Below are 10,160 nucleotides of genomic sequence, written 5' to 3'. Positions count from 1 at the left end.
TTAAAACAGTGAAATAATTCAGTGACAGGCCTTCTGAGAAATCTGATTTCCTGAGATAACATTTTACTAAAGGACTCCAGGGTATTTCCAGTTTACTATCACAGTAATTCAGCTTCAATCAATCTGTAGGAGATTGTGTAGTTCTGTGTAAAAACAAGTACAAGTTCCAAGTCATTTCATTATTCGGTCGTCACTTCTGGAAATTTGAATCAAACCAAGTTCAAGAAAGTGGCTTCAAGAAATATGTCAATGATCAAAGAGTTTTTTTTTTATGGTGTATTAAAACATTTATAAATGTAGAAACAAGAAACCTCAGGTCTTGGTTTACAAAAACAGACACAAAGGGCTGGAGTAACTTAGCTAGTTAGGAGGCACCTCTGAAGAACATGGATAGGCAATGTTTCGGGTGGAGACCCTTCATTTGTAGTTTACACAAGTTAATACTGAAGCTTCCCTTATCTACCAGAAGCACTCTCAGCGCATATATTCACCAAAAACAAGAATGTAAATCTGACCAAAATATAATACAAGTTGAAGAATCCTACACATATTAGAATGGGTATTTCAAATACAACCAGCATTCATGGCTTCCTTACTTCCATAGGAAGCACTAGAGCGGATGTTCTCTGCGGATGTTACAAATTAAATCACATCTCAAAGTAATTAGTAATGTCAGCAATCACAAAGGAAACAGAAAGGATGTGTTGTTTAACTGCAATATTTTAATCGACATCAATTCCTGGACAACAGGAACAACAAAATACTCCGTTACGAAGTATACACCTTATTTATTGTAGCGAAAATCAAGGGGCTATTAAATAACAACGAACTTATTAACCCATTAAACCAGGTCCCAAACCCAACGACACGTCCTGTAAACAGTTCGCGGAATTCCTGATGTCGTGGGTCCAGAGTTCTTGGAATGCGGGTTCAGCTGCCATTTGATATCCAGTCCACTAGTGTAAAACGGTTTGGGGATCCAAACATCTGTGGAAACGGTCAGTCCAAAAACAACACGGAGTCCAAAGGGAAAAATAAAGATCAAGGGCAGCGTAGTAACGACCTTGCGGTGTCAGGCTCTTCCAAAACAAGCACCAGACGGCGTGATTTTGTAAACATGTGTAACCACCGTTGAAATGAAACTGCAATCGGTTAGTCTTGGTTTTTGCATTGTTCGTTTAAAAATAAACACTGTAGTCATTGGACTGGTACAAAGATGGATCCCAATGGCTTCATTAACCTCCTTAAAAACACTATACAGTAAGTTAAGGCAGATCATTGTTTTTTTTTGGGGGAGGAAGGGCTATTCGTTTCACAGCGATATCGGGGCAGTGGTGGTGAATGTGTCTCTCCATGATAAGCCACAAAATAGCCTGCAGTTAGTTTTCCACCGGTTACGAAACAAGTAATAATAACGAGTGGCCCGTCTTTACTCACCGGCCGCCACTATCTTCTCCACGTAGAAGGGCGAGTAGCCGTGATCGATGCGGAGGCGCCTCACCGCCTCTTTGATCAGGTTGCCCGAGGAGAGGAGCTGCTCCAATTTCTGCTGGGCGCTCAGATGGTAAGCCGGCGACCTCCTCGCCGTCTTGTTGCCTCTGTTGGCCGGCGGTGCCGAAGCCTGGCCCGAGTTTTGCAAGCGGGCCGGCACTTGGTAGGGCTTGTTACGACCCGGTGCTTTCAACCGGTCCATGCAACATACGCCGCACTTGGCGGAGACATGAGGTGGCTGTTGTTGTTGTTGCTGGTTGCAATGCTGCTGTTGGCTGCAATATTGCTGGTTGCAATACTCCTGCTGCATTTTGCCGCCGGCTCCGTCGGACAACCGCTGAAACTGCAGCGTCTCCCCGATTTTCGCCACCAGAGCATCGATCTCCTTCGAGTCGACCGTGACGGCCTGCTCCAGCAGGAGGAAGCTCTCCCTCCGCGGCCGCGGCATCTTGTCCTCACGGCTCTTGTGGCGGCGCCGCCGCTCTCCCTTCTCCCTCACTTCTGTCTCCGGCGAGCTGAGGAAACGCATTTATCGGCGAGCGCACATTTTCCTTCTTCTTTGTTGTTGTTGTTGTTGTTATCAGGGAGTGGAGTGGGAGACGGAGGAGGATTTTTAGAGACGGGAAAAAAAGGGGAAATCTAGTTCTTCCTGGCGAGAGAGGGGCAAAAAAACCCCACAACAATCGCACGGAGTGAGGTTTGGACGGAGAGGCAGCGAAGGCGGTGGTGAGGTGAGCGTTGTTAGCGACGGCGAGGCGGCACCGTGGACGACTCCGCGCGCTCTGACTGGGACTGACTCGCTCCTCGCGTCCGCCCCCTTCGGTTGTAAACAAAGGCCCACGTGATCGCGGGAGCGCTCATTCCCCTCCCGCCCGCAGAGAGGGGAGGGGGAGGGGATGAGGGGGGGGGAAGGGGGAGGGACCTTTCCCGGCATTTTCACACACAATCGGGGAACACTCAGCTTCCGCAGCGAACATGACTCCCGGGCTTTACTTACACTAATTCATCAGATGGGGGGAGGTGGTTTTTTTCCACCCGGGGGAGGTTTGAGTTTCTAAACGGTCCTTCTTCCGACCCTGCGGGGAGGGGGCCCTCCTGCCCGTGGAGGTGGAATGAATGGTGCATGACGTCACCGGCTTCTCCGGCGGCCGCTGAGGGGGGAGGGGGGGGGCGCTCTGGGGTGCGCGTGACCGTGAGGGGGGGAGCGCGCGCAACCGCGCGGGGAGGGGGGGTCTGGGTGCGCGTGACCGCGCGCGGGGACTCGGCTGACGTGCCGACAGAGGCTGTGTGCGCGCGGCCCTGTGTGATCATTCGAAGAGCGGCAGTTGGCGAGCACATGCGGGTGCGCTACCTTATATGGACACCGGCGCGTCCTCGCAACTGCTCCTTGCAATTCATATTTATTTTCCTCTCTCTTTACATAATCACAATTGAACGGTTTTTTTTTGCAAACAACGCAAAACGTCTCGTCCCCCCCCCCCCCCCGTTTCGACACGTGTAAAGTTTACATTTGACTTCGGACAAGTCCTACTGCGTTCAATTGTCCGGAGAGAAATATATATATATATATTAGATACTTGTAGTATAAATACATGTAGATATACTTGTTTGGCTCGGTTGCAAAATAAGTTATGAATGGGATTTTTTTTACGGGACTATTTAGTCAGCAATGTGAATTAACCGCAAGCAGATAGTCAGTTAAAGTCTATTTTTTCTTTCTCCTTCCCGTAATTGGCCAACGTGACTCAAAAATGACTCAAAACGAAAGTAGGGATTGTTTATTGTCATAAAACAAGTCAGGAATCGTTAGTCATAAAGGATTGTTTTTCACGATTACGGTCTGTTTTTTTTCAAAAAGTGATAAACCTATCTCAAGATTTTTGTTTTATTTCTTATTTCAGTTCAAGATCACCAATACACAAAGGTTGATGCTGTTCTAAGGCAAGAGTCCATCGGCTAATTTGTGCACAGTAAGTTCTCAATAACTTCAGTTTTAATAATAAACAATTAAATTGAGTTGTTTAAAAACAATTTCAGGAATTTTGATTGAGGAGAGCTAGGAATCATGCAAAAGTATATTCTTCATAAACTGCTGGAAGACTTCAGCAGATCAAGCAACATCTGTGGAGGAGAAAGGATGGTCTTTAGGTTGGGATCTTGCATCAGCGGAGACCATCAGAACAGAGAAGTGAGAGGGGAAGGTGAGGCAGAGGCTGGGATGTGAAGTTGGGATGGTGGGCAGATGAAGTCGGTGGAGGTTGTAGATGCTGATTTAAACCGAAGAAGACACAAAAAAACTGGAATAACTCTGCGGGAAGAAAGGTCTCGACCTGTAACGTCACCCATTCCTTCTCTCCAGAGATGCTGCCTGGCCCGCTGAGATACTCCAGCTTTTTGTGTCTATCTGAGGTGACACAACCTACAGATGTGCCACTATGCCAACCTCACTTGTTCATTCATATCATCCAGCTTCAATTGTTGTAGCTGATAGGTCAGTCAAGGTACTAAAAGAATTTCACAGAGATAGGCACAAAATGCTGGGGTAACTCTGAGGGGATAGGCAACATCTCTGGAAAGAAGGAATGGGTGACGTTTCGGGCCGAGACCCTTCTTCAGACTGAGAGTCGGGGGAGAGGGAGACATGGAAATATGGAAGGGTAAAGTGTGAAAACACAGATCAAAGGGGATGACGATCATGGAAAATATAGAATTGTTCATTGGTGGCTGAGGGGAAGGTGAGAATAAGGCACACAATCAGTAAAACTTAATGAGGAAGACAGTGAAACTAGTTGGAGAACTAGGATGGGGCAGGACGGAAAGAGAGGGAAGGCAAGGGTTACTTGATGTTAGAGAAATCAATATTCATACCGCTGGGTTGTAAGCTGCCCAACAAACTTCACAGAGATTGAGCCTGAATCTCCTATCATGTTAAAGATATTGTGCAGAAACTGGACGATTATTTTGATCTGAAACTGTTAAAAATGGCTGACAGCTATAGTCTGGGACAAGAAGCCAGAAGCAGTGTGAGATAATGAGTAAGTACATAGTTTCCCTTGGGACTTACCCTTTCATTAAAGCTTAGTGCTCTTCAGTCAATTACTATTGTTGCAAAGACCATCAGACAGCACAGTTTTGTCATTGTAAAACAATCAAGTATTTCATGTGTCAAAAAAGACATATTTTGACACCCAAAGTGTTGCAGCAACTCAGCGGGTCAGGCAGCATGTGTGGAGGGAGAAACGAGGAACTACAGCTGCTGGTTTTAGACAAATGGACACAAAGTGCTGGAATAACGCAGCGGGTCAGGCAGCATATCTGGAGTGAATGGATAGATGACGTTTCATGTGGGGACCGTTCTTCAAACCTGAGTCTGAAGAAGGTTCTCGACCCAAAACATCGCCAGACTGAAGGGCCCCGCCCTGAAACGTCACCTATCCATTCCCTCCACAGATGCTGCCTGACCTACTGAGTTACCCCAGCACTTTGTGTTTTACTCAAGATTCCAGCATCTGCAGTTTCTTGTATCCCCATAATCTGACATGCCACAGGCCCAAGGGCAAGTCAAGGAAGTAATTGTATAAAATTATATAAGTAATTATAAATGATTTGAAATGACAATGGAAAAAAGAACACTTCATAGTTTGGCAGCTCATTCAGTAAATGAACAGGAAGTTGCTGAGGTGCTGGTCAGGCCGCATGTGGAGTATTTTTAGGTAGTTAATCTGTGGAACTCATTGCCACAGAGGGCTGTGGAGGCCAAGTCAGTGCAGTGGATATTTTTAAGGCAGAGATAGACAAATTCTTGATTAGAACGGGTGCCTAGGGTTATAGGGCAGCAAAATGGGATTAGGAGTCAGAGGTCAGTCATGATTGAATGGCAGAGTAGTCTCTATGTGCCGAATGGCCTAATGCTACTACTATAACTTGTGGGAAGTGTACAGGATTTATGCACCACATGGCAATGGTAACGGCAGACAGATGTTTGAATAAAGGTGAAACACCACATTGACATGCAAATTGATACTTTCTCAGATCGCTGGATAATGAGTCAGGTTCAGCTTCAGGCTGTTTACGGAAATTACTGTCAAACTGAAATATTATTTTGGTGAGATTTTTCGGGTGTTTGGGCGAACGGAATGAGTAATGCCACACCTACGGCAACTCAAAACAAGGCAAAGCCTCAGAATAAAGTTGAAGAACTCTATAACCTCATCCTTTATGAGGAAGAATTTCTTTATATGTAGCAAGGAACTGCAGATGCCGGTTAATACACAAAGTGCTGTAGCAACTCAGCGGGTCTGGCAGCATCTCCGGAGAAAGGGAATAGATGTCGTTTTGGGGTGGAACCCTTCTTCAGACTGAAAGATTGTGGTGGGGTGGGGGAGGGGAACTGGAGGCGAGAAAAGTCCCGAACAAATCATGGCTGACAAGATGATCTCAAGAGAGGTGGAGTCTATAATGGCCCATTGTTGGCTGGGGAAGATGTGCTAATGACAGAGATAAAAGGATGCGAACAGTGGAACTTGTCGGACGACGAGTGTGGGGGGGGGGGGGGGGGGGGTGAGAGGGGAGTGTGGGAATACACGAGTAACTCAGAGGGTGGTGAATCTGTGGAATTCATTGCCACAGACGGCTGTGGAGGCCGTCATTGGGCCTATTTAAAGCAGAGGTTGATAGGTTCTTGATTAGTAAGGGCATCAAAAGTTATGGGGAGAATGGGATTGAGAGGAAAAAATAGATCAGCCATGATCGAATGAGGAGCACATTCGATGGGCCAAATGGCCTAATCCTGGTCTCATGAGGTCATGTAGGAGCAGAATTCGGCCTTTCGGCCCATCAAGTCTACTCCGCCATTCAATCATGGCTGATCTATCTCTTCCCTCCTAACCCCATTCTCCTTCCTTCTCCCCATAACCCCTGATACCCATACTAATCAAGTAACTATCTATCTCTGCCTTAAAAATATCCATTGACTTGGCCTTCACAGCCTTCTGTGACAAAGAATTCCAGATTCACAACCCTAAAGGAATGTCCTTTAATTCTAAGGCTATGACTAGTCCTCGACTCCCACCAGTGGAAACATCCTCTCCATGTCCACTCTATCCAAGCCTTTCACTATTCGGTACGTTTCAATGAGGACTCCCCTCATTCTTCTGATTCTTATGATCCTATAATTATGATCTTATAAACTCTGCATTGCAGTGAATAAAGGACAATGTTGTTGGAAGGATTGGCTGATACAACTCAAAAAAGATTAGAGAAACACTTTCAGTACTGATTCTTCAAAGATGGACGTATGAAAGATGATGCAAGGAAATATTTTTATATCTTTCATTTTGTCTTTGCATCATTTTCCGTCCGAGAGAAAACCCTAATAAGCGAGAACAGGATGAGCAATAAGTGTAAAACGCAAACTGCTGGAGGAACTCAGTGTGTCAGGCAGGCAGTCAACCACCATCTGTAGTTCATTGACTAAAGCATGAGTATTAATGGTATAAGAGAACAATGATGTGAGATTCAGAATGGAACAACTGTTAGAGCCGTAGCCTCATGGCTCTAGTGACTCAGATTCAATCCTTATTTTTGGTGATGTCGGTGTGGGTCTTACACATTCTCCAGGTTGCCAAGTGGGTCTCATATGCTGCTGGAAGACCATCAATTTGGTGAAAGAAGCCTTTGGTCTGCCCAAACCTTGGTCTCCCAGCACAGCGAGATGTCCGTCAGTGAGTGTTGTTGACTGGCCCGCTCCAGGCTGCAGGAGTACGTACTGAGGGACGCACTGAATCTCAGTGCAAGCAATGCCAAGGCTCTGTGGGGAAAGACCACTGTCTAGGATCCTTCCAGTGCTGGACATTGAGGGGTTGAGTCCGATATGGACACTCAAACAAGGGAATGGATATCACCCCAGGAGGCTAGATGAGTGGCAAGTGTATCTTGTGTTAAGCCAGGTACAATGACTACGGAGTATGACACTAGCAATATTAAGGCAAGGCAAGTTTATTTATTTAGCACATTTCATACAGCAATGACAATTCAAAGTGCTTTACACAGAGCATAAAAAATACAGAACAAGGAGAAAAGGTAGGAAAATACAAATAATAAGATTAATAAGATAAATAATTAATAGTTACAAGTTTGATTAATAGAGTAATGGGGAATCATGACGGAAGCCTCCTCGTGGCGATCCCCCTGAAAAGACGACACGATGCACATGACCTGTTGGGCGACCAATTCTGTCAACATGTTGGACGACGATATAAGCCAACAGCGAGCTAACGTCGTCTGACACACGAGCGAACGATAGTAATAAAATTAGATAATAAGTAATAAGATATAAAAAATAATAAGAATAGACCAAAAGTAAGATATATAGAGGAGCAAGAATCAAAGTGCTAGTCATAGACACTGCAGAACATGAAGGTTTTAAGCCTAGTCTTGAATATATTTAGAGTTTGGGCCTGTTTGAGTTCTTTGGGGAGTTTATTCCAGATGAACGAAGCAGAGTGACTAAAAGCTGCTTCCCCGTGTTTTGTTTTTACTCTTGGAGTGTTTAATAGGCTGGTCCCAGCTGACCTAAGGGGTCTAGCTGGAATGTAAGGTGAGAGAAGGTCTGATATGTATTTTGGTCCAAGACCATTAAGTGATTTGTCAACAATTAGGAGTACTTTGAATTTGATTCTCTGACAGACTGGTAGCCAGTGTAGAGATCTGAGAATTGGTGTAATGTGTTCAAATGTTTTAGCTTTTGTTAAGACTCTAGCAGCGGCGTTTTGGACAAGCTGCAACTTGCGAACAACCCCTTTAGATAGGCCTGTCAGAAGACCATTACAATAATCAAGCCTATTCAAAATAAATGCGTGGATGCGCTTTTCAAGGTCTTGTTTAGACATGAAACCTCTAACTCTTGCAATATTTTTCAGGTTGATTTAGTTATTGAGTTCATGTGGCTGTTGAAGTTTAGATCAAAGTTTAGATCAAAGTCTAGAATTACACCAAGATTTCTGAGCTGGTTTTGAGTCTGAAGAGAGAGAGAATCAAGGTGGGCACTGATTATCGATCTTTTGTCATGTGCACCGAAGACAATTATCTCGGTTTTATCTTTGTTTAGCTGGAGAAAATTGTGTCTCATCCAGTTGTTTATCTGTTCAATGCATTGATGGAGACTATCGATGGGACTATAGTCATTTGGAGAAAGGGCTATGTAAATTTGAGTGTCATCCGCATAGTTATGGTAGGCAATTTTGTTGTTTTTTAAGATGTGTCCTAATGGAAGCATGTGGAGATTGAATAAAAGCGGCCAAGGATTGATCGTTGGGGAACTCCACATGTTATTTTAACTTGATCGGATACAAAGTTGCCAATGGAAACATAATAGTTTCTGTCCTGTAGGTAAGATCTAAACCAATTTAAGACAGTGCCTGAATGTCCAACCCAATTTTCTAGTCGGTCTATTATAATGTTGTGGTCTACAGTGTCAAAGGCAACACTAAGATCACGAAGTACTAAAACTGAAATTTTTCCGAAACGTCACCCATTCCTTCTCTCCCGAGATGCTGCCCGACCTGCTGAGTTACTCCAGCACTTTGTGAATAAATACCTTCGATTTGTACCAGCATCTGCAGTTATTTTCTTATACTCATTTAAGACCTTGATCAGGGCCGTTTCAGTGCTATGTAAGGGGCGAAAGCCTGATTGAAAGTTGTCAAAGAGATCATTTAAGGTCAAATAGTTGCTAAGTTGTTGGTAGACAGCTTTTTCAATTATTTTACCTATGATGGGTGAGTTTAATATGGGTCTGTAATTCTTGAGTAAAAATGGGTCTGCTCTTTTTTAATTGAGGCTTAATAACTGCAGTTTTTAGAGTTTCTGGGAAATTTCCTGATAGAAGGGAATTGTTGATTATTTGTATTAATTCACTCGCCAAGCAGCTGAAAATGTTTTTTAAAAAGCTTGTGGGTAGAACATCGAGGGCACAGGTAGCAGGTTTAAAATTAGACATAATTTCATCGAGAGTCTTGTAGTCGATGGTGTTAAATTGTGTCATAGTTGTTATATTATCCTTATCTGGGAGTACAGGTGACATGTTTTTTGTGCCTGGCATAGAGGAGCTAAATAAAAAGAATAATCATAAAGTCATACAGCATGGAAACAAGCCCTTCGGTCCAACTTGCCCACACCGACCAATATGTCCCATTTACAGTAATCCCACCTGCTTGTGTTTGGCCCATATCCATCTAAATCTGTCCTATCCATGCACCTGTCCAATGCTTTTTAAACCTGATAGTACCTGCAAGTACTTTTTTTGTGATACGATAGATATTTATCCCAGGAGGGAAATTGATCTGCCAACAGTCATACAACACAATATACATGCAACTTTAAGTGACGAGTGAAAAGGATTGGGGATGTGCAAAGATTGGGGGGGGGGGGGGGCTGGGGAGGAGAGTCGGTCTCAGTCTACCCCAGGACAGAAGGGGGAAGGAGCTGTACAGTTTGATAGCCACAGGGAAAAAGGACCCCCTGTGGCGTTCTGTACTGCATCTTGATGGAACCAGTAAACTCCTCAGGTAGACCAGTGTATACAATACAATATCTTTTATTGTCATTGTACAAGTACAATGAGATTTTTGAATGTGACGTCCATATCGATGCTATCAGATATATAAATA

The 10,160-nt window shown here is 44.3% G+C and overlaps 2 protein-coding genes across 2 annotated transcripts in view; one reads left to right on the top strand and one right to left on the bottom strand.

Annotated features, from left to right (window-relative positions):
• Positions 1–269: 269 nt before the first annotated feature.
• gbp (glycogen synthase kinase binding protein) lies at positions 270–2,353 on the bottom strand. Its single transcript, XM_078397173.1, has one exon. It carries the CDS (start codon positions 2,018–2,020, stop codon positions 1,430–1,432), a length of 591 nt encoding a protein of 196 aa, XP_078253299.1. The 5' UTR covers positions 2,021–2,353; the 3' UTR covers positions 270–1,429.
• LOC144592571 (putative C-mannosyltransferase DPY19L4) overlaps positions 1,818–10,160 on the top strand; it is an 87,323-nt gene continuing 78,980 nt past the window's right edge. Inside the window, exons 1-2 of the mRNA XM_078397169.1 lie at positions 1,818–2,222; positions 3,393–3,461. The gene's annotated coding sequence lies outside the window, so the exon portion shown is untranslated. The remainder of the gene's footprint in view (positions 2,223–3,392; positions 3,462–10,160) is intronic.

This window comes from Rhinoraja longicauda, chromosome 4 (assembly GCF_053455715.1).
Source record: "Rhinoraja longicauda isolate Sanriku21f chromosome 4, sRhiLon1.1, whole genome shotgun sequence".
Taxonomy (NCBI): Eukaryota; Metazoa; Chordata; class Chondrichthyes; order Rajiformes; family Arhynchobatidae; genus Rhinoraja; species Rhinoraja longicauda.
This window is presented reverse-complemented; position numbering and strand designations above follow the sequence as displayed.

Excerpts from the sequence above, each read along its gene's own strand:
- gbp (XM_078397173.1), bottom strand. The coding sequence starts at position 2,020 with ATGCGTTTCCTCAGCTCGCCGGAGACAGAAGTGAGGGAGAAGGGAGAG.